We start from the raw sequence: 23,260 nt of genomic DNA, 5'->3' as shown, positions 1-23,260 counted from the left end.
ATGATGGGTTTTTATTTGATCCCAGGGAGTGCTGCGTTCTGATTTATTAATATTACCGTTCGATATAATCTACCCACTCTTGCAAACCATTGTGCTGAAAGTGTGTTTCTGGCACACAATATTCTTTTTTTTTCTTCTTTTTCCAGCTACTTTTCCTATACCTGTTCCGAGGGCCCCCGGGTTCCTGCGTATTGGGGGCCAGTGTTTGGCGCTAGTTCAGGACCCGCCGGGGCTGTGGCCCCTGGCCCCTGTGGCAGTTGACCTGAGCAGATCGGCCCGAACCCGTAGCATTGGAACCCTAAATTGAAATATTCTGGGTTCTAAGTGGGATAATGCCAAAAAGCGCGCAACAATAGCCGTCATTTGATTTGATATATTTTTAGAATATATCAGATCAACAAAAGAAACACGGGTAGAGTGGGTATTATCCGCGTATAAGCAAAATAATACCCCGGTCTTTGATCTATATAACCTCTGTTCGCCTCTCTGTGTTCTCATCCTAAAATAAAGTAGCGAAAAGCTTCCCTTCTATATCACATTTCTCTCATCTGGACAACATGCGGCTGTTGTATCTCGGATCAATTGCCATTTGGGCAGGCGCAACAGTTGCCAACCCTGTCAAAGCGGCTCCCAACATCTTAAAGGCTATGACTGGTGACTATACTGTTTAATATATGCTGGCTCTTATGACTAACTCCCATTTCTAGCTGCCGCAAAAGTCAGTTGTAGTGAGCCCTGGGTTAACGACGCCAATGCCACCCCGGAGACGCAATGGAAAGATTCTCATGCCCAGGATCTCTGGGATGCCTTGGTATACGACTATGCAACAACGAATAATCACAAGAAGTATCCATCTTTTTCTCACTACGTTGCTGAAATGTTGGGACAAGACGGCGGAACCTGGGACTGTGCCAAAAGCTCACAGGATGGGACCAACGGGTGTATTAAATATACATCCGATTGCGTATGTCTTCCCACTTGCACAGACAATACTCCCTCTCCTTTAGACTAAGATAAAGTCTGAGAAACTAATCCTCAACAGAAATCCGCGTACGGGCCAGCTGCGAACTTCATTTTGATGTCTCTCTCCTCAATTTCGAATGTAAGTTCTATTGTTGTCTTCCTGCTCGGACTTCATCTGACTATGTGACACTGCAGTTCTATGACCCATACTACCAAGACATGGTGAACGCTGACTCAGCGGCTGCGAGTTCAATGGACGAAATTGGTGAAGTGTTTGTCAAATACAAAAAGCCTGCCATGGATGCGGCGGAGATCCTTGGATGGATCGCCGAATTTATGTCCTTTGGTGTCGGCCAGTTTGCCGCCAAAGGTCTCGAGAAAGGATTTGCTTCCAAATTACCAAGTTATGAAGAGGCAACAAGCGGCAAGGCATCTGAAGTTGCCCAAGCGACGAAAAACAAAATTAACGCATTCAAGCAAAATACAAACCAGATGGCTTTTGAGCTCTCGTCTATTGCCTCTGAATACATCGCCGAAGGCAAAAACCTGGTGTAAGTCGGGATATCCACATGATGAAGATGTGGTAAAATGCTGATTTTAAACAGGGGGGGAGCCGAGAGTATCATTACAGAATGCACAAAATTTTCCGAGCTGGCGCACAACATAACCCAAACATGGTCCTCAAGTATCAATCAATACACCGACAAGCTATTCAGTGGCAAACTGACTGGTGATGATTCTCAGGGAAGTGGCATCTCTGAATTCACCACACTGACGAATATGGTGCGCGATGGAATGTACACTCGACGTGTTGACCCCGGAGATGTCACTTCCCATGCAGTGGATGTGCTGTTCTCGCAGTTGATTCCAATTTCACTGCATCAAGATGATGACTCGCGTCCAACGCTCATGTAAGTCCACTCCGGAAAACACTGCTCGTCTTTGGCTCAAACTTCTAGTGTTCGACCATATTCCTGTAGTGATCTCAAAACGGCCAAGACTGACACTCTTTTTAACGAGCTGTTCTATGTATGTATCTTTGTCATGCTTCAACTGATTTGATGCTAACTGGCTGAATCAGTATCCCGGTAGTAGCAAATGGAATGAGGCTAAAATAACACTGAAGAAGTACCCTAAGCAGTGCTTTTTCTTCGTGGACGCCAATAAATCTGGCTCAGGTATCGCATCGGGACGTTTCTCCAGTCATATTCAACGCCTAACTGTTCTCCCTGGAATGACGTCAACTGAGCTTAATGGTCACCGCATGGGTGACCTGACTGTGGAAGACTTTGCATTAAGGTGAGTTCTGCCTATTGACATCCTACGAACCGAGCGTTGCCCTGATATTTCAAAATAGTATTCACGAGCAGTGGCTCAGTGACAAAGAAAAGAATAGTAACAAGAAGAGCTACAAAATCACCAAGGATGCAAAAGCAGGAAGTCCCGCGAACTTATGGGAAAGCAATGTTGCTGCACCGGGGATGTACAATGCGTACTTCAACGAGTGCGGTAGCACTGACCCGAAGGACATTAAAGGAACCGACAAGCAAATGGACATCGTCTCGACCAACATGATGAAGGCGAATGATGTGAGTTACATCCCCTCTTTCTTCACTCTGCATTTTGATTTCATATATCGCTAACCCTTCACAGTGGAAATTTGCCGACGCCTCGAAAGGATTCCCGTGTATACCTGTCAAAACCTACGATTAAGAACGATTCCCAGCGAGGGAACATGTATTTAATAAGTTCTTAGACCAGATAAGTCTTTATTTATCTAGCGAACCTTGCGCTTTTGGAGTATGCTCGTACATAGACATATACAGGAGGGAGGGAAGAAAAACTGGGACTTCGTGTACTATCGTATCATCGAATTCAGTAAATCGCTTTAATCAGTCTGAGGGTTCAATTGTTAACTTAGAGCTGAGCTGAATTTGGAGTTGGGATCTAGTTCGGGGTCCATATGGACTATCCTTGTCAAATCTTGGCTTATATGGACATCAACAGTGGAAACTTGACCGAAATAGATTCCACTCCAAATCATGCTGGTTGTATGGCTCCTGACCAAGTTATCCTTTATAACGTCTTATATGAGGCATTCCTCAAAGCGCCGCTACAATACTGTCACGATACTCTGTTAGAGAGACGTACATGTCATAAAGTTTGAGTTGATGCAATTTGGCTTTTCGTACGAGAGGCACGAAGATTAGATAACACTGGGAAAGTAGATTGACCCTGCTCAAAGATGTAGAGCCAGACTAAGTAACATATGTGAATGACAACCATCTTATTCAGTTGCAGTCTGTGCCAATACCACCACGGGGGACCAGTTGTAGATGAAGTCTCCCGTGTTGTGCAAGGAAATTTGGTAAAGGCTCACCTCCAGCTCAGTAAGCGAAATCATCAGACTATGGCCCAGTCGTCTTTTCATTCCTTGAATGATTTCACGAAGAGCAATCAAGTAAGTATTAGTGCATAGTTGCACTAGTCCAGGCCGGAAAGAATCGGTTTTCGACTCGAGAATCGTGAAGTTCTGCTCCTGCAAGCGGTTCGGCAAGTCTGAAACCCAGCTGTAGTTGCGAATGAATTAGTTTTGAATAATTTCACTACTACAGGATAACGAACTTGTAGTCAAGACCAGCCTTTTTGAAAGCGTGGTTGATATTCTCCTCAAATTCTTCTGCTTCAGCACCTTGGATGCGCTGGTGCATCAAGTCGGCATCCTCCCATTGAACGTATCCACCAGGCTCTATAGCGCATTTGGTTAGCTTCTGAGAAGAGGTATCTGATATCTGCGTTCAATTGGACCTTACTTAGAAGCTTTTTGAAATGGTTAATGATTCCCAGCGTGTCGTTGTTGTGCAAATTGCTTGCCCACATCCGAAGGTGGACCACATCGTAAATTCCCTCCAGAGACTCAGGAGGATCAATCAAAGAGTCAAGAACGCCAAGTTTAACGTTCTTTGGCCATAAGTTCTTTGATGGATACTGGTCGTTCGATATGTCATATCCATGCAGCTGGACAGTTGGTGGGAGCTTCTCTGCAAGATCTAACAACCAGATACTGTTCCAATGTTAGGCATCTTTGCAAATATCCAAGATTGAAATGGAAATTGAATGGAAGGAATTTTTGAAGACATGAACCTTACCCCGTTCCCGTCCCAAGCTCAGCAATCTTCATATTCTCCGTCACTGCAATGTCAGGGTGCAGCTCAAACCCTCGGTGAAGCTTCCAAAGAAGGTGCTGTGCATCCAGTCTGTGTACAATCAACGATCTGTACGATACTCGACCCTTCGGTATTGACATGAAGTCAAGTCAGAAGTAGTGGATTCAGCTAACCTAACGGAATCTCCAACACCTCGCCCCAAAACATAGTCGTCTTTTTGAGTCATGGTCATCTTTGTTAGAGTGGATCTGGTAGAACCTTGGGAAGAAAATGGAATTGAAGACGAATGAGTCTTTGATAATTATCGATTTGCTTGTTGAGTGGCGCTCTCTTGATATGTTAGCTGAAATATTTCCGCGAGGGAGTTCAGGGTATTTATATATATGCCTTGGAAGGACTCGTTGCCGATTCATAACTCATAACTCATTGACCATGATTGGGAATGTATATACTTCTGCAACAGGACATTCTAAGAAGGTTGTGACGTGGTAGAGCTATGTGCAGAATTTTCAGGGTATCACTGCATATTTCATCCGGCACAATCAAAACTTGTTGTTACACAGCAGTACAGTACGTTTTAGTACAGTGGTGTAACCAAAAGTATTTGGCTGGCTGTACTTAGAACTCTACTTTCTGCCATACCGCCCTCCAGGACCCCTACCCTGATCGGACATCCAAACCTCTGGATTCAACATGCTAGTCATTATATGCGTTCCATAGGTGTCAGATGCAATGCCTCGTCGGGTCTCAGGCTCAGTATGATGGATGGCATACTAACTGTTCAATTGAATGGACCTCGGAGGGTTTTGGCCGGCAGTAATTCAAAGTACCCCAGGTCAAATAACCCTGAGAGAACACTCTACAACTGGCCAAATAATTTTGAGACACCGCTGTGCTTCAGCATCGGACCCACGTTCAGATCTACAATAGCTGGTACGTCATCCTTATATTTAACCACATTCGCTATCTTATGAGGCATGATCAGGCAAGATTGACTGCTAAAACAAGTTGAAACATGGAATGTCGGTCAGTTAGTACGATACTATGCTCAACCAAGTACACTGATGCAGTAGGCGAAGTCATATACTCGAATTATACCTCTGCACACACCGATTGAAGGTTTTGGTAGCCATGACGTGGCAGCCATATGAAGGGATCTACAAGTGGATACAGAGAGATAAGGGATGAAAAGGTGATGATTGGCTATCTCGACCGGGGATTAATAGCCTAACCAATAAAGCTGTCATGTCGATCGACCATATATATCTTATATTTCTTCAGTGTAACATCAGTGTCAATCTAGAGCATACTCTTCCAAATTATCAGACTGCAGGAGATTTCAATAGGGAGTACTGGATAATAGATTGTCGCATCTCAGTTTCTATGATATTCCATTAGTTCTTGCCACCGTGTTGTACACCAGCAAAAGATCGACATTTTAGGCCTCAACAAGTTTTGTGTGCAGGTTTCCTTTGAAAACTGAGCTTTATTGAAGTCAGAGGAATATAAGTAGCTCAGTCTGCTGCTGTATAAAATTTCAAAAAGCCAAGCTCCTTCTGTCTTTGAAAATATCAATACCAATTCAACAGTCTGCACACCCATATCACCATTATGCATTCTCAGACCTCGACCACATTCACCCACCAGGTTGACATACTGGAAACGGTCGCCAAAATCTTAGCAAAGTACCAAGACAGCGACTACTATGTCTACGAACGCGAACAGCATTGGTACATGGGGATAGGAAATCAATCATCATTGATCATCGACTCGAAAGGGGAGACCGCGACGATCAATACGGAGTCCAGTGAAACATCTCGGACAGTTGCTGGGGATTCAATTGCAGGAATTGCAAGGGAATTCGTTTCGGAGAATACAAAACATGGTTACCGGGTATTCGGTCAAGCAGGGTTCAACTATGCTGCACACGTTCGTGGACAGTCATTTAACCCTGGCTGTTGGCCACTTTTGGCCTTGTTTGTTCCTCGTACCGAGCTTGTACTGGAGCCTCACACGGTTACTATCAACGGTGTTCATGAAGAAGTGAGGGACTTGTATGACTTGATCCACCAAAACACAATGAGCCTTGATGTTTCTCTTTCTCCTAAGGTGGAACCAATCGATACGCTGGATACCCAAGGCATTTATCAAGATAGGGTGAAAAGAGCTCTTGCAGATATCGCTGAAGGCCAGTACGTGAAAGTCATTCCATCACGGGCATTGGAAGTGGGGCAAAGGATCAATATGCCAGCAACCTTGCTTTCAGGCCGGCGCTCCAACAATCCGGCTCGAACCTTCTGCCTGAACCATGCTGGCTATGAGGCGACTGGCTTTAGTCCCGAGCTTGTGATGTCAATGGAAGACGGGAAAGTCATGACTGAGCCATTGGCTGGAACTCGCTCGAGAAAAGGGACCCCAGAAACCGTCGAGCTACTACGACAAGAGTTACTCAATGACCCGAAGGAGATTGTCGAACACGTGTTATCCGTCAAAGAGGCGATAACAGAACTTCACCGACTATGCCCACCAGAGACAGTCAATGTGGAAGATCTCATGTCAATAAGAGAACGTGGCTCTGTCCAGCATCTCGGATCGAGTGTTGCTGGAATTCTATCTCCCGAGAAAGACATGTGGGATGCATTTGATGTCTTGTTCCCCTCAATTACCGCGTCCGGTATCCCCAAGGATGCGGCGCTTGAAGCAATTCAACGCCTGGAAGATCAGCCACGGGAGCTCTACTCTGGTGCGGTCTTGATGATTGAAGGCCCCAGATCAGTTGAAGCAGCACTCGTTTTGCGCACTGTGTTCCAGGATCAAAGCCGTGGTTGGGTTCAGGCCGGAGCTGGCGTCATCTCTCAATCGAATCCAGAGCGAGAACTCACTGAAACACGAGAGAAGCTCGCAAGTATTGCCCCATTTGTGATTCAGAATGTGTGATTAGTAGAGTTTAGATACATTTTCTAGTCTATGGATAATGAGAGATAAATGAGTTCGATTGTGGTGCTATAATCAACAAGTTTTCGGTATCTGATTGGTAGAAAACAGGATTTAATGATACACTGATAAGCATCCAGAGAGCTAGCTAACTCCTCAATTTCGGTATCGTATTGTTCTAGGGGTTTGAACCGGTGGATCGTTCCTTTCGGTGTTCGAATGAACGGCTTCTCGTCAATGGCAACAAACACCTGGCCTCATCAATATGACTATCACGGCTGCTGTTGGAATTTTCTGTATCCAGTAATTCCTTCTCAAGATCTTTTAACTCGAATGGAAGAGCCGAGTAGGAGCCCTTGCTCCCATTGGAATCTTCTATCTCGAGTAAGAGGCTCGGGTAGCGTTGCTTATTTCCAACCACGAGAGCTGCTTTAATACCAGCGATATTTTCAAGCCGACTCACAATAGAGAGTGGATTTATACTTTAACCAGTGGAGAATACAACGATATCGTCAATTCTGTAATCATATTCCCATAGTTCTGGTTCAGTCGGATGCTTCCTGAAGATATCCTTCGTGTGCCACTCATTTAGATCGAGACAGTTGTGAAACACGCTCTGGTAAGGCCCAAAGGTGCTGTCACGACGAATGAACCTCTCGAATTCAGTTTTGTTCCCATGGATTTCAGGGTCTCTTGGTTGCTGATGAATGCCATTGAAGGGATGAAAATGGAAGTAATTCCAATGTAAAGAGCTCATCGGGTACTGAATCAAGGATCCACATTCGGTAAAATGTATTGCATTGAAGACTCGTGTTTTGGTGACAATCCTTTTCGCCCTTTATTTGACTGGTGGAACCTATGGACAGATCATTGTCAGTTGCCCTTTGTCTATTCATATCACAAACAGAGCTTACCTCCCACGGTGAATATCCACTTGAGCTTGGATATGGACTTCATCAGCTCCGAATCTTCAGATAAATCTTCAATAATTGAGGGTGGTAGAAGAGCTCCGTCAAGATGAGGGTTCCTAATTGCAGCCCGAAGTGTTAAGCTACTAGGTGGTCGGCGTGGATATCCGAGCATTAGTGTGATTCCAGAGAACAGAAGATAGCAGCTAAGGGTAAACTCTGCAATGTAAAACAAGGGAAATTCGACATAGACTGCTCTGGTATCTGAAAGCATCGCGAACTGACATTTCCTGCTCTTCGGGTCTTGTTGGGATATCAAACGCTGTGCGTCGGATGTAGCCAAGGAGGAATGACTGACTGGAACGAGCTTTGGCATTCCGGTTGAGCCTGACGTATGTAGAATCTCGTTCAAGTCAGGTTATCATTCTGGTTAGCATTTTCTTCTTTTGAAGGTCTCACCACTGCCGAGGTGGAATGAAGCGTAGTCCATGACCCATTGTAGGGATATCCCTTCGCTTGCTTGGGCCCACGAAGAATTTCCATTAAGTCCTGGATCTGGATAGCCTGAAAACTGCTTGTTTTGAATATATCATCCGCCGTAGAAGCAAACGTAGAATCAAGAGCAGACCTCCGACCCGACATTGCTTTAGAAAATTCTCAATTATGGAACTGCTAAGCCGAAGCGAAATCAGAAGCACCTATTTCAAACATAAGTATCGAGGTATCTATTGGAGTAAAGAAAATTCTAATTACGCAACTATTTTTTTCATCTTTCTGGCCAAAAGAGATACTAAAATATGCCTCAATTCACTTAGGCCTAGGTCAGTGACGAAAGTATTAGAGCCAAGGTTTTATTTTGAGATCGCATGTCATACGCGAAGACGACCGAACGAATATTGTCCAATTGCCAGCACAAATTGTTCACGATAACGATCAGATCATGATAAGAAAGAACAATGTTTTGTGAATTGGGCTCCGCATTTTCTGACGCAAAGAGTTGATAAACGGCTGTCTTGTTAGGAAATTGCGAAGCCGTAGCCTGAATATAGTTGAGCAAAATCCGGCTACCTACTCGACTGTCACTCAAGTCGGTGACACGTTCCATATTTTCTGTGGCCATGAATCCGGTGAAAGATAAAGCACGATATAACATGTGAGGGGCGAGATGACACTCCTTGTTCTTCAACTGTAGGGTTGATCACGTCAAACAGGTTAGAAAAAGCAGGATTTTACAGCTATCACCAATAGAACAAGGGATGTTCCGTGGTCACTAGGATTGGCTGAGCTTTTCCTTTATATTTGGAATATCTAGTAGGGAAGAACTATGAGGTAATCGTCAAAGTTTATGTTCGGGATAGAGTGTTCCTTGTTAGTAGGCTGATCGTCTCCTGTCACTGCTGGCGAGCGTCACACGCAGAAGCACACAGAGAAGTTATGCTGTGCTACACAATGTAGCATCTAGCTACATAAATGTACTCAGAACTACTTGTGAATATTGGGACAATAGTGCGTCAGGCCGTAACTAGCCTTGATCGGGTTACGCACACCAGTGGTGGCTATAAAATACGGATGTACTTTGGACTTGCGAATTTGCCATCTTCAAGACATACTACGAACCAAGAACTATCAACACAAGACCTGCAACTTAATTTCAAAATGGATCACACACTACACGTCTTTCGTGGATCAGGTGATGGCAAGATAATTCAGGATGAAATCAAAAGAACATTGGGCTCAAACGATGTGCTTCTCGATATAACCCACGTCAGTATATGTGGAACAGATGATCTCTTCTTGAGATCATCTCAAGTGCTTGGTCATGAGGGTGTGGGCGTTGTCAGAGAGAAAGGCGGCGGGGTGACATCAGTTAACATTGGCGACCGTGTTGGCGCTGGTTATATCCAGAATGTGTGTGGAGAATGTAAAGATTGTGTTTCCGGTACTTGTCCATGCATCATTTGAAGCCTAAACAATTCGGCAATTGACCTGCTTGTCTAGGTTGGAACCAATACTGCGCTAACAGACAACGTTATGGCGCCAGTGCACCCGAGCAAGGCTGCCTTGGGAAGCAAGCGGTCTGGGACGCAAAGGCTCTCATTTCCATCCCGCAAGCGTGTAGCTCTACTAATGCCGCGGCACTCATGTGCGGTGGAGCTACTGCTTGGACAGTCTTGACCCGTTACGGTATTCGGCGCGGACAGCGTGTGGGTATCATAGGGGTTGGTGGGATGGGTCACCTCGCAGTCAAGTTATCCGCAGCTTTGGGGTACCACACTGTGGTCTTTTCGCGCTCAAACTCCAAGCGAGATGACTGCATGTCATTTGGGTCTAAAGAGTTCTATTTGATTCCTAAGCATACTGCGGCGAAAGCACGGCCCATGAATGATCCTGCAGGTGTCTTACCTGGGATATTCGAACCTGTGGACCATTTACTATTATGCAGTAGTGTAGCAGAAGACTTTACTATGCTCATGAAGCTGGTGGCTACACGCGGTACTATCTATCCATTGACAGTCAGTCTTGATTCTGTTCCAGTTCCCTTACTGGCTATGATAGACAATGGAATCGGGATACAAGGATCCTTGACGGCGTCGACAGAAAGTCTTTTCAAAATGTTGCAATTTTGCGCTTCGAATCACGTCAACCCCCTAGTTGAATGCCATTCCTTGGACCAAAATGGTGTCAAAACTGCTTTCCAAGCATTGAAAGAAGGATCTGTGCGATACAAGACTGTGTTAGAGAAAGCAGCATGTACTTAGATAGCTTTGAATGCACAGAATTCTGTTTTGAGATCTCCATACATTTCATTTCGTTACCATCTATGTATCAGGTTACTAATGACAGTTTTAGATTCTCAGTCCAACACAAGCGCAATTTTGACCTTTGAACCTCCATGTAGAGTGTCAGTCGCTAGACTCATTTCGCATACAACCTCTGAAAATATTCGTTAACCGAAGTTGGAATAATTTCAGGAAAAAGGTCATTGTGCAGCAGACCGGGGGGCCTCCAAAACCTGCCTTGACCTTGCACATATCGCAACAAAATCCAAAAGTCAACCGGAAAGTTACTGCCTCTCTGAAACCTCTTCGGTGCGGATGATGGATTATCAAGTATTTTTCTGGCCTGGTCCACAGAAGTCAGGTTGATTCGAGTCTGCTTTCCTGAATGATACCGCAGAAGCTCGGCGACTTCTTGAAAGGAAATGTAATCACTTCGAAATCCCAAAATCCTGTTCTCAGATTTCTCGGGATGGTGGATGCATGCCACGAGGTACTTGGCCACATCTGCGCAACTGGAGTAGTCCATTTTTGCTTCTGGATCCCCCACGCACTGAATTTCATACCCATTCTGCTTGATTGATTCATCCCTTTCAAACCATGGACACAGAATCTGTTCTTCTTGGAGATCATAGAGCTCCCCACATCCAATAACGGTGTAGGTCATCTGGCCATTTTGGATTGCGGGATGCTTAGTAGCATTTTCAAAGCATCTCATTTTTCCGTCCCAGATCTGATCAAAGCGTTAGAGGAGAAAAAAAGACTAAAGTGGGGCGGAAATTATATACCGGATGCAAATATCCTCCTTTGTTCTCAAACCAGGGAATTTGGTGCATCCCGAATTCGCTTGGGAAGAATCGTCGAACTCCAGCTATTGCAGCGGCGTCTTGAATAACTCCTTGTTTACTGATCACTTCATTTCCAAGAGTGCTGACAACAATATTCACATCATGACTAGCCAAAATCTTGGCGAGATGATCGCTAGTGATGTTTTTGAGATCTACTCTCTTTTCGATGATGCTCGCCTCGTCAAAGTCACTGACTTGAAAATCAGAGGTTGGAGAAACAAAAGCAAGAACTTTCAATTGTCCTTCTTTAGACTTGTTCATTGCTCTCAACAGTTGTCTTCCAATTTGACCGTTGGCTCCGAAAACAGCGACGGTCTGACACTGAGTAGACATGATGAATAGAGGTTGACTTTGGTGACAAAAAAAGGTGTTTATTATCTGTGAATTTGCAAAATGAAAAATGCAGATTTGAAGATATGTTTAAATTGGCTTGAATGAACGGACACAGAGCGGGTTTACCAGAAGTGGTACGAAAGCCCTGTTGTCATTCCTTCGGGTGGCAAAGCCTCTTTAGAGACTCCTGCGTGAAAATGTAAGGCAGGCCCCATTTTTGGAATGCGATGAAGGATATGGTGAGGTGTTGGTGATACAAAGGAAAGACTTGACGATCCCCGCGTCAGGCATTTGGAATGCAAAGGTCTCACATGGGACATAAAGCATTACAGGAACGGTCAGACCTGAGGCAAGCGCATTTTATCAACTTAAAATAAAGATGATGAACAGCGGGAGCTTCCAAATCAAGCTACTGGCAGAGATTAGATCCATACCAAATCAAAGCCGGATTATCTAGCTCACGCCTGGGCACTGGAACCGTTTATATCGGATTCAATAGCCTGGGATAATGTTGGAATACTATGATTTAGACCATTGAATTCTTCTTAAGCTTGCCTTTACTATGTTGTCGACCAAAATGGGTTGTGATAAAGCCGCGAATTAAGTTCGTTATTTAGTGTCTACTTTTTGCATCACTTTTTTCAACAAGGTCAAGGAAAAATTACCATATCTCATTCAACCTCTTCCTAGGCTATTATGTAGGCCTCAAAGTCTAACCAGTTGTCTCAGTGAGATTCAATGCGCACACAGGTAGAAACCTCCAATCCATCCTACTACGTGTAAGCATGATTGTAGTGGAGTAACGATGAAGCTACTTACAGGTTCTCCTGTAGGACCAACGCCGTTGATGGGTGAGCTTTCATACACCAGATAGGGATCTCCAAAAGACTTGTCGGCAGCTCCCTTGGTATCAACTGACTCTTTCTCCACTTCTATCTTGGTCACTTTCTCACTTGTAGATGACTGAACATATTTCAGGTAGTCATGAATGTTGGGTGAGTTCGTATCGTCAGCAATGACAGTTGTGCCTGGCCCAACGAGACCCAATTCTTCGCAAAGCTTCAGGTCATTGGCGTACTCCAGTTTGGCATGGTCAATGAAGAAAACATCAACAACACCAGTAGAGTATTCTTGTCGCAGTTGCCGAATAGAGTCCCGGCAAGGACCGACACGGACTTCCACGATGTCATCCAATCCAGCCAACTCAATAAGTGCACTGGATATGGCAGCGAACTTGGCACTTGCCTCAAAGCTCATGTACTTCCTACCACCGGCTTTCTGCAAGGCAGCCCCAAAAAGCAACGCAGAGTAGCCAACATATCCTCCTAGCTCAACCATGAGATCAGGCTGCAATTTGGGGATCAACTCTTGGGCCACAACTTTCCCTTTCTCGGAACCGACGTTCATCAAGAAGTCAGTTGTACGACCGTACTCGTCGATTGCATCTAGAATTCGAGTGGCATTTCCTTGCATCTCGTTATATCCAGGATGAGCGCGGATAAATTGCAGCAGTCGCTCTTCTCGGCCATCGTTATGCTGTCCAGCTGTTAGAAAGAAAGTGCGGCATTGGAGAAAAGGAAATATGGAACGCACATATATGGCCTCTTCGGGTTTATAGAAAGCTTTCTGATCTTTGGTCATGATTATTTCTTTCAAGGTATTTGTTTCGGGTGTATTGATTTTTATCACGGTGATAGTGTACAGCGGCGATTTAACGATTGAACCTCCAGGGGCTGCCAGAGAGATTGAATAGGATGCCGTACGGGCGAGAGACTCTGAAGTATGGCTTGTAAGTCAAGTTCAGTGGAAGGTGTTCCATCATCTCGCATCATGTGCTGTGGTGGTATGTATTTCAAATTCAACGTATGATCAATCCTAAACACGTAGCCTGGCTTCGATGTTCGAGACTTCAAGACTTCATTTGCATATGGAGTTATGCAATGCAAATGCAAGGATGGCCCAACGTACGACCTAGGAGCGAGTTTCACAGAAGCGATCAATTGAAAGTGACACAACAAAATGTCTATCAATTACGTTTTTGGCGAAGCACATGGGTATTCCTCAAGTCCCAATCACGCTGATAGGCCTAAGTTGATGCATACTGCATATCTGAAGAAATTTTAAACCCCGTATTTCAACGAATATGAGAACCCCGATGCAGTGCATATATCCGGAATTTATGCTCTGTACCCCAAAATTGGCAGAATAGTGGCAGTCAATTAGCTCGGTTGATTTAAACGGCTTTCACGTATCGGACCATGCATCTGCAGATTTCCGGCGGGCCAATGAATTGTGGCGTAGACACGACAATCCTGTGGTCGACGCTCATGAGTTATTTCAATGTAGTGCAATTTCCTTGAGTTAAGAAATTGCATGAATTCAATGAATAGATTAAATCAGGTAATGAAATGGGGACAATGTGATGTCAGTCTGTAAGGCCTACGTACGTCCGGACGTAGGGGCGAGGAAGAAGATGAAGTCTTTTTTTGAGCACGGTCGCCGCGATAAGCGCGACGACACTCCTGACTAAGCTGACGAATGCCCCATGGCCTTGGGAGCTTACAGTCTGGTCAGGTCGACAGATGCCAACAAAACCCAAACAAAAGGCCAGGAAAGAAACGACGGGCAGATCAGGCCTACTGTACATGATATGATGATATATCAAGGAGCATGATCATTGATCATGAATAAAAAATCAAGAATCAAGAATCAAGAATCAAGAAATGAATGACATAGCTGCATGTTTTTCTCTTCCTACAGTCGCAACCTGGCTTCATCCTTCATCGAGGATCTTCATGTCTGAGGCACTGGTCAGATATGTTGTGTGACGCACACCGCTACAGTAACTACAATCTTAACGGAAGCCTGTGTTAGGGTGTTCTGATCTTAGAGTCCCACTCCCTTTCTTGTAAAAAACCGAAACTTAAATAGTATTACCTATAGCAAAACACGATAGCATGTGTGAGATCTATGGTACCATCTAGTATAGCTTTTGGATTACCTTGAAGAGCGGAGTGGTGACCTGACCGTCACGAATGGCCATGTAGATCTTTGTGACGTTTGTTCCAATGGTCTCCTTCTGTCTTCCATCGTCATCAAGATTACCCCCCAAGGAACCTGGGTGGTCAACCAGCCCACGATGGAGCGGAACCTGAAGAACATGACGTATCCATTGATAGATCTCCCTCGTTGCAGGTGCCAAGTATTTCGGAGTAGATTGTTGGGCCAAGAATTGTTTGCGTGTTCGTTGATGATCCTCGATTAGCGTCAATGTAACAGCAGTTGTCCATTTCGGAATCAATGCATAGGAAGATGGGTCTATATCACCGCGAGTGAAGTGATCGAAAATTGCATGTGCGGAATCTCTTGCCACCTGTTTACACCGAGTCTCGACTTCGGATTCATTGTACGTATGCCAGGCTTCTGTGATCTCCGTCCACAAATCAGTGAACACCATAGCTCCGTGGCAAGAATACCAGATCTCTCTGTGAAGTACAGCCAACCTTGACTTAGTTGTGTCAAAGAAATCTTCATCCAAAGCGCGTAGATCAAGTGCTTGGCAAAGAGAATAAAGATGTACTGCGCACATCATCGTGAGAATATCAACTGATTCGGCTGTATATCGAGCTGTAACAAGGGCTAGCGAGTTAACAGACTGATTGTTCATCTCGGCAACCTGTACATGGCTAACAACCGAGTTTCCAAGGTATGCCAGCTCTGAAAGATAGGCCGACATGTTGACATCAGTCCCCTTGCATGTAAATGAGAGGCTAGGATCATCAAAACAAAGATTAGGTGGCAAACCCTTGTTGATGGCTGGATTCACGAGCTCTTGACATTGTGAGGCTATCAGTCGACCAAGCATGACGATTGCAGTCTTGGTCTTTTCCATCGCAGTCGTGACAGATGCAGCCTGAAAGTTGCCACCATGGTGGAAACGGTCTCCTGCTACATCAATGAGAGGATTGTCGGTGGACGAGTTCAACTCAGTGGTCACTTGGTCGTCTGCAAGCATAAGATCTTCAAGCACAGGACCAATCCATTGAGGTGCAGTACGCAATGCATACCGATCTTGTACCAGGCCTTGCTGTTTGATGTTCATTTCGATGCTGAGGTGAGACCCAATGAGAAATGAGCGGATATTATCAGCCACTTCGATCTGTCCTGGGTGTGGTCGACATTGGGAAATGAAGTCATGGTAGTTGTCCACTGACCCGAGGAGGGCCTCCGTGGTCATGGCAGTCAGCAACTGCGCGAGAAGAGCAAGGATATGGGCGTCATGTAGCACCAGTGCGGCGGCAGCGGCGCTCGGGGCAGTTCCATTGATTAATCCAAGGGCTTCCTTAGCCCTCATTGTCACAGGTGAAAGGCTCGCCTGGCGCAATGCGTCTGCAGCCGACATCACTGTTACATGATTCTCACTCTTTTTGGGCTTGACCTGCACAAAGATTCCTGGATTTCCTTCAAGTAGGCCACCAACATATGAAAGTGGACCAAGGTCACCAGATGCCGAAATGCTACCTCTCAAGGGAATGATAGGCGTAATTCCCTTGTTCATTGCTTGAATCAGCAGCTGGATCTTGTCCATGCCCACGGCCGAATGTCCCCGTATTAGTGAGTTACAGCGCAGTAGAATTGCACCTCGTGTCACATCCTCCGGCAGAGCATAGGCTTTGTTGTAACCATTTGGAAGACCTGGTAGGATACCACTCTGATGATGTTGCAGAAAGCCTTTTTGAAGCAGTTCGACTTTTCCTGTTCGCGAGTTGGCATTACCGCCACATCCAGTATTGACTCCTATGATTGTTGATAGTAAGTACACATCCAATGCACCTCCTGAGGTATCTGCTTACCATAGATATCTTCCCCGTTGTTGAGATGGGCATTGAGTGTGTCAATGCTTTCCTGCACACGTTTCTCAATTGCACTAGTCGTGGACAAGGAGACAGTTACAGAAGACCTAGCCAGAATATGTTAGACACGCAAGGTCAATTTTCATAAAGGTAGAAGAAAGGCCATCGTACCTGGCCACCGCAACAAGATGCGCAAGTTCCAGCGACTTTCGATCGCCACTCAATGATATGGCGTCGGTTTCCTTTGCATTCTCGAGAAGGCTAAAGGCCTGATGAACTTTTTCGAGGTGTCTCATCATTTTTACTGATTTTTTGCTAGACAGCTATGACTTGAAATTGAGTTGAAAGATTTAGATGGAGCCTTGATTGTTTCTTTCATTGAATAACAACACCTGTCTGTCACTTCTTATGTAGGCTTCCTCGCTCAGCTGAGGCAATCACGACGGAGTCTAGTGGATACCTATGTACACATGCCCGATTGGGCTTGTCGTACGAGTCAATCTCATATGCCACAATGTTTTCATCATCATGCGCAAGGGGTTGTTGAGTGCCTATGCCCGGATTTGGATCATGTCCCTGTCTGCAGATTGAAAGGCCAAATCAAGAATCTTGCAGATCATGACAAAACAGTGGGGGTTAGGAAATCCACTTACTTACAAAATGATGTATATCTACTCACAATATCGTTGGAAGTCATTAAATAACTCAACCAGACTTGAACCTTACACATTGGAAACAAAGCCCTCTTTCGACATGGCAAAGGAAACACCAAGCGTTGATGTTCTGATTGTCGGTGCTGGTCCTTCAGGGTATGCATCGTGATCAAAACTTATCAACACTTAACTAATTGTCTATTGTAGGCTCATGGCCGGGACATGGATGGCAAAAGCAGGAATCAAGGCGGTGATCATTGATAAATCGCCATGCCAAACTCAACGTGGACATGCAGACGGTATCGAAAGCCGAACATTCGAGATACTCGACAGTTTTGGACTGGGGGATAGGATATGGAGAAGTGCTAACCGCACGGTCGACCTGTCTATATGGGTGAGCACTAGATCTAGTGTTTCCTTCGTGGTTGCATTTTCCAGCTTATTCCCGGGCTGGAATATTGAATTTTATACTTGTTGATGGAGCCTTCGCTGACTTTACAGGAAAAGAATGACTACGAATCCATTGGAATTCAGCGGACAGATCTTATGTATAACTGTACCCCAGGCCTCTCCAAATTTCAAGAAGCAACATTGGGCCAAGGCCAGATCGAAGAGAGCTTCATAGATTTTATTGAAGGCTCGAACTCTGTTGAAATCAAGTGGAAAACACATCCGGTCGATTTGACCATCAACGAAGGAACGGATCACCCTATCCAACTGGTGGTTGAAACTAGAACATCTGAAAGTGAGGTATGTCAAATTTAACGAATCAATATTCATATAGGTACCTATTGACCTATATATTGCTTTATTTTTAACGAAAGGCCCAGCACAATTCCTGTACAATCAATGCGAAATATATGATTGGATGCGATGGAGCACACAGCTGGGTTCGAAATTCACTTGGACTCAAGCTTGTAGGTGATCAAATTGGCGAAAAATGGGGAGTTATTGACTTGATTCCACTCACGGACTTTCGTAAGCTTCGAGGCTTTTCTCACGGACCGATAGAAGAGAATTGATACTGACCTGAAGACCTTTAGCTGATATCCGCAAGCGATGCATTGTCAAGTCCGATGCTGGCCAGTTGATGATCATCCCACGGGAACGGAAGCTAGTGCGATGCTATATTGAATTGTCACATGAAGTGGCCGCGGTTCTCAAAGAAAAAATGGATCCTGCGTTGCTCGTCGCCATTGTCAAGAAGATTCTGAGGCCTCATAGCTTCAAGACCTCAAACATTGAGTGGTCCACCGTCTATTCGGTGCGTATACCCACATACAAAAAGCGCAGTGATCTCAGGAACCATCTGACACTGACTATTGGCTTAGGTTGGACAGAGAGCATGCACAAAGTTGTCAATGTACAATCGAATCTTCTTAGCTGGTGATGCCATACATACGCACTCACCAAAAGCGGGCCAAGGCATGAACGTGAGCATTCAGGACACGTATAATCTCGGCTGGAAACTAGCGTCCGTCATCAAAGGAAGGGCAAATCCTAATATTCTGCGCACGTATCAATCCGAGCGCCTTCAGACAGCAATGCGCCTGATCGAGTTCGACAAGAGGATGGTCCAAGGGGTCTTCCCAAAAATGTCAGCCCCCGATTTAACGAGCAGCTCGTCAATGAACCAAAAGATGAAGGATGCCCTTAAGGAAGAAAACGGGTCTGCATCGGGAATCACTGTGATCTATAAACCAAGCTGCCTCGTCACACGAGCATTGGAATCGACAGATCGCAGATTAGCTTGTCCTTTGCTTCCCCATAGTAGAATTGAGCTCGCTGGAAGTTTGGCGGTTGGTGCTAGACTTCCCGACACTCAGGTCTTATTCCAGTGCGATTCCAGACCGTGGTCTTTACAGAAGATTCTTCGCAGCACTGGAGAGTGGTATCTGATGGTTTTTGGTGGTGACATTTCAGATGGCATTCAGATGATTCGCGTCAAAAGACTCGCATCGGAGCTAGCTCGACATGGCTCTTTGGTTTACAGACCGAATCGACAAGACTTTGACTGCGTCGGTAGAGTCTCAACAAACCTGATTCATTGTGCACCTCGGAGAAGCGTGAACTTGATGGAATTGCCAGAAATATTCAGACCATTCGATGAAGGTTTGGGGTATGACTACTGGCGCGTGTTCGCTGATGAGGAACTTTATTCTGAAAGGCGAGGTGAGGCATATCGTCAATACGGAATCGGGCCTGAGGGATGTATTGTCCTAGTACGGCCCGATCAACACGTCGCTTTGATTGGGAGTCTAGACGATTATGCTAGGATTGAGCTATTTCTGGGTACTTTCATGACTCCAGCATGTTTAGTATAGATACGACCTGTAGGTATGGTAGCTTCTTCCAGCAGGTCAACCTAATGCTAGAGTGGTAGCTGGAGTCCGAGAATGAAGATTCCCATGATTTCCCCACGTTTCTTTGGGACTTTTGGGGCTCTTTTCAAGAATAGCAGCTCTGTCTGAGTTAGCAAGAGAAATCAAAGAGAAATTATAACAAACGAGCTGTCTGAATGTCACCGTAGCCCGAACGGCTCTTCAAATGTAGATTCTCATTTTCAAGTGGAATGGGACCTCTTTTTTCACACTTTTCGTGTTTTGACAAAACACTGTACAGCTACAGGTTCGCTAATTGCCTGGCTATTACCACACTGGCTCACGAAGACGAGATAAGCAGGCTCGGGCCGGCGAAATAGATCGTAGAAGAAAACCTGGATGAGTCGTGGGGATAAAATTTAACATGGCGTACAAACTAGAGCCCATATTTATGACCATGATATTTCTATACACTTCTGACATCTCTGAAATCTCCAAACTCCAAAGCTCCCATCATCTGTGTCAAGAATCAAGGGACTGTGAACAAAATGGAAAGCTCGTGGTCTATAACTTAGCTATAGTCGCAAATTTCTAGGAGGATTATAAATAGGATGTAACTTTTTTGTTTCCCTGTTTAAGCTATTACATCGAATAGACCACACAACTGCGTGGCCAGAAAGTCTCGTGAAGCCATATATCAACAGAAAACTTGGAAACCTAAATCCTGAATCCCTTTCACAAGAAACAGAACTTGACCCCGTATCCACATCAAGTTCTAGATGGTATTCCGAATAGGATCTTTCTCAGCCCCCTCAATATTCTTCGAGAATTGCTCTGCAGCTTTAGAGTCATCTCCGAAGATCGTCTCCGCAACTTGCCTCTGAGGGGTTTCTCCCATCCACTGGAACAGAGAAAAGTCCTGGAATTTATCCGTGCGGAAAATCTCCAAAAGTTCAAGTGGTTCATCGTCACTCAGGTTTTCAACGAAATGTCCCATGTTTCGCGGCACAATGCCCACATCGCCAGCCATGTAGTTGAATGTTCGGGCCTTTCCCTCGGAAGCGAAGATCGTAACACGGGCGCGGCCCTTTTTGAAGTATGTCCATTCGTCAGCGTTGGGGTGCCAGTGCATTTCGCGTAGAGCGCCAGGCGCCACTTCCAAGTGGGCTGCTGCCACGGTCTTTGAGATGGGGAAGTTGGTTGAATCTGTGATGCGAACAAGACCACCTGTACCCTCAATGGGAGTTTGCGCATGCATGTGATGAGTAAAGTTGATCTTGGACTTTTTGAACCCGCGTGGTTTTTCTTCCTCAATGCTGCCTGGCTTTGATCCTTGGAAAATGTACTTTTCGGATGTTGGGATATTGTCGAACTGCTGGGGCTTGACACGGAAGTTCTCGGCGAGAACGGCTTTGGGGGTATGGGCTGGACCATAGTTTAGTCAATATTACACTGTTGATCGGTAGCTTGCTCACCCATCCAGTCCGTCAAAAGGAATGTAGATTCCTCTGAGAAATGGCCATCATCGAAGATCAAGAGAAATTCGGTGCCGTTAGGTCCTAGACCCTGAAGCGAGTGAGGATGTCCTGCAGGGAAATACCAAAGATCGCCTGCTTCGAGATCATCCATGAAACTGCCGCCTTCTGTGTCGAGCGCAGTCACCCGGACTTTTCCCGCCAGCACGTAAGCCCACTCGGCCTCGGTGTGCCAGTGTAGTTCGCGGATGACTCCTTCATCTAGCCGCATGTTGACCCCAGCCAGTTCACGGCTTGTGGGGAGTTCACGGATAGTAGTTTGTCGAGTCCATCCGCCCTCCTATATTGCCATTAGCATATCCATTTTACTGGTGATCTCACTTGGATATAACCATACCTCAATCCGAATATGAGAATCGGCGAAGCTCCATCTCATATTGGAAATGCTGCCTCGGTCTGTACTTGGCGGGCGGATTAAATCTGGATTTTGACGCTCACGATCCCTGTTTCGCGGTCCCATCACGGTGGTACCATCTCCATTTCGAAAGGGAAGTGGCTGTCTGTCATCTCCAACCGAGTCGACTTTGTGGTCATAGGGATCGCGATGACCTGGTGAGAAGGGGGGATGACCGATAGACTCGCTGTAGAGATCTGGATGACCCGGTCGGATCTGGAGCAGCTGCTGCAGTCCATAATCGGGAGCTGGAATAGCTGAGACGCCCAGCACAAACAAAAAAAGAGTCATTCCTAACATGATGGGCAAATGCAGGGAAGATGAGAGTTGCAAGGTTGAGACCAACGTGACTGGCAGCTTAAATGTCTCTCCGCACTTCCGCCGACTCCGACATCTCCAACTGCCAAAGCTTAATCCTTTCCTTTCTTCTCCTTCTTCTCCTCTTCTCCTCTTCTTTGCTTGTCTTCTGGTCTCTGTTTCGTCGATATACTAACCTTGTCTCCACAGTGGAGAACTATGACGCAGTTATTTTCTCTGCGGAGTCAAATTTCGACTTGGGAGCTCCTTGCATTCATAAGAGTCGCAATTCCCGCTATTCACTTCCACCATGTCTCAAGAAAGGGATCCTCTACTAGGACACAGGCCTACGGGTCAAAAGAGCCTATTCAAGTACTTGTGTTGCGAAATCGATCCTGCCCATGGCGACCTCCTACTGCTTTTCTGCTACATCATCACCGGCCTGTTGGACAGCTCGGCAGTGTTTATATGGGGCTCATTCGTGAGCATGCAAACAGGCAACACTGTTTACTTTGGACTCGGTCTTGTCGGCACAGATGACGATCGCTGGATCAAATCCGGTGTCTCCATAGCCGGTTTCTGTTTTGGCTCGCTTTGCTTCGCCGCCTTCCATCGTCTGTTCCCAGCCAGGCAGCGATGGGTTCTCTGTGCCTCTTTCCTTGCTCAGATGCTGTGTGTCACCCTTGCTGCTATCCTCGTTACCGTTTATCGCCCTTCGCGCGACGCGCCTTTGACTTGGCTTGTGCTTGTTCCGCTTGCCTTGGTCGCTTTCCAGAGTAGTGGGCAGGCCGTCACTAGTCGCGTCTTGCAATTTAATGGCTTAACCAGTGTTGTTCTTACTAGCATCTACTGTGATTTGTTCTCGCATCCGGACTTTCTTTCTCCCAGGGTTATTCGCCATGCGGAGGAAATGCGACGTCTAGGCGCCGTATTATGCCTTTTGCTTGGTGTCATCTTAGGTGGACTCTGGGCTCATAGCTCGGTGGGGCTGATGGGAGCGCTGTGGACTGCTGCCATCTTGAAAGGATTTATTGTTATTGCATGGTTAGCGTGGAAAGGGAAGGATGAGGAGTAATGCGAGGTGTGGCAGTTCCATAATTGATAATGAATTTGGTGAATGGATTGAATACGGATATAGTGGCTGAAAGAACGGCGTTCTTCGATATATGTCATTTGAAGTATTTTAGAAAAAGTGCACAGGATGAATCGATCGGTTGAAATACCAAAGTGTTAGTCAATACATTGAACTTGCGGAATAGTACATCGTGAGACTCCAT

The 23,260-nt window shown here is 45.6% G+C and overlaps 10 protein-coding genes across 10 annotated transcripts; 5 read left to right on the top strand and 5 right to left on the bottom strand.

Annotated features, from left to right (window-relative positions):
• Positions 1-557: 557 nt before the first annotated feature.
• N7511_003653 (uncharacterized protein) lies at positions 558-2,676 on the top strand (the record flags this gene model as incomplete). The annotated part of the gene is made up of 8 exons (XM_057126078.1): positions 558-654; positions 708-964; positions 1,159-1,514; positions 1,569-1,874; positions 1,944-1,992; positions 2,045-2,262; positions 2,321-2,552; positions 2,617-2,676. The coding sequence occupies 8 exons, from the start codon at positions 558-560 to the stop codon at positions 2,674-2,676; spliced, it is 1,575 nt and encodes a 524-aa protein (XP_056984968.1).
• A 574-nt stretch (positions 2,677-3,250) lies between these two features.
• On the bottom strand, positions 3,251-4,362 carry N7511_003652 (uncharacterized protein; the record flags this gene model as incomplete). The annotated part of the gene is made up of 5 exons (XM_057126077.1): positions 3,251-3,533; positions 3,589-3,712; positions 3,777-4,027; positions 4,113-4,220; positions 4,304-4,362. 5 exons carry the CDS (start codon positions 4,360-4,362, stop codon positions 3,251-3,253), a joined length of 825 nt encoding a protein of 274 aa, XP_056984967.1.
• A 1,379-nt stretch (positions 4,363-5,741) lies between these two features.
• N7511_003651 (putative salicylate synthetase) lies at positions 5,742-7,067 on the top strand (the record flags this gene model as incomplete). The annotated part of the gene is made up of 1 exon (XM_057126076.1): positions 5,742-7,067. One exon carries the CDS (start codon positions 5,742-5,744, stop codon positions 7,065-7,067), a length of 1,326 nt encoding a protein of 441 aa, XP_056984966.1.
• Positions 7,068-9,628: 2,561 nt separating this feature from the next.
• On the top strand, positions 9,629-10,722 carry N7511_003650 (alcohol dehydrogenase; the record flags this gene model as incomplete). Its single annotated transcript, XM_057126075.1, has 2 exons — positions 9,629-9,911; positions 9,971-10,722. Coding segments are annotated over 2 exons (1,035 nt in total), but the record flags the coding sequence as incomplete, so codon positions are not given.
• A 387-nt stretch (positions 10,723-11,109) lies between these two features.
• N7511_003649 (NAD(P)-binding protein) lies at positions 11,110-11,930 on the bottom strand (the record flags this gene model as incomplete). Its single annotated transcript, XM_057126074.1, is given in 3 exon segments — positions 11,110-11,302; positions 11,316-11,482; positions 11,538-11,930. 3 exon segments carry the CDS (start codon positions 11,928-11,930, stop codon positions 11,110-11,112), a joined length of 753 nt encoding a protein of 250 aa, XP_056984964.1.
• A 725-nt stretch (positions 11,931-12,655) lies between these two features.
• Positions 12,656-13,571, bottom strand: N7511_003648 (O-methyltransferase; the record flags this gene model as incomplete). The annotated part of the gene is made up of 3 exons (XM_057126073.1): positions 12,656-12,700; positions 12,750-13,466; positions 13,524-13,571. The coding sequence occupies 3 exons, from the start codon at positions 13,569-13,571 to the stop codon at positions 12,656-12,658; spliced, it is 810 nt and encodes a 269-aa protein (XP_056984963.1).
• A 1,339-nt stretch (positions 13,572-14,910) lies between these two features.
• N7511_003647 (aromatic amino acid ammonia-lyase) lies at positions 14,911-17,082 on the bottom strand (the record flags this gene model as incomplete). The annotated part of the gene is made up of 3 exons (XM_057126072.1): positions 14,911-16,727; positions 16,784-16,890; positions 16,955-17,082. The coding sequence occupies 3 exons, from the start codon at positions 17,080-17,082 to the stop codon at positions 14,911-14,913; spliced, it is 2,052 nt and encodes a 683-aa protein (XP_056984962.1).
• Positions 17,083-17,536: 454 nt separating this feature from the next.
• N7511_003646 (putative FAD monooxygenase) lies at positions 17,537-19,760 on the top strand (the record flags this gene model as incomplete). The annotated part of the gene is made up of 6 exons (XM_057126071.1): positions 17,537-17,592; positions 17,644-17,830; positions 17,938-18,186; positions 18,261-18,414; positions 18,480-18,700; positions 18,768-19,760. The coding sequence occupies 6 exons, from the start codon at positions 17,537-17,539 to the stop codon at positions 19,758-19,760; spliced, it is 1,860 nt and encodes a 619-aa protein (XP_056984961.1).
• Positions 19,761-20,532: 772 nt separating this feature from the next.
• On the bottom strand, positions 20,533-21,986 carry N7511_003645 (uncharacterized protein; the record flags this gene model as incomplete). Its single annotated transcript, XM_057126070.1, has 3 exons — positions 20,533-21,182; positions 21,233-21,572; positions 21,630-21,986. The coding sequence occupies 3 exons, from the start codon at positions 21,984-21,986 to the stop codon at positions 20,533-20,535; spliced, it is 1,347 nt and encodes a 448-aa protein (XP_056984960.1).
• A 307-nt stretch (positions 21,987-22,293) lies between these two features.
• On the top strand, positions 22,294-23,058 carry N7511_003644 (YoaK family protein; the record flags this gene model as incomplete). The annotated part of the gene is made up of 1 exon (XM_057126069.1): positions 22,294-23,058. The coding sequence occupies one exon, from the start codon at positions 22,294-22,296 to the stop codon at positions 23,056-23,058; it is 765 nt and encodes a 254-aa protein (XP_056984959.1).
• Positions 23,059-23,260: the final 202 nt, after the last annotated feature.

This window comes from Penicillium nucicola (genome assembly GCF_028828085.1).
Source record: "Penicillium nucicola strain IBT 29836 chromosome Unknown utg000003l, whole genome shotgun sequence".
NCBI lineage: Eukaryota > Fungi > Ascomycota > Eurotiomycetes > Eurotiales > Aspergillaceae > Penicillium > Penicillium nucicola.
Note: the sequence above shows the minus strand (reverse complement) of the source record. Positions and strands in the feature narration are given on the sequence as shown.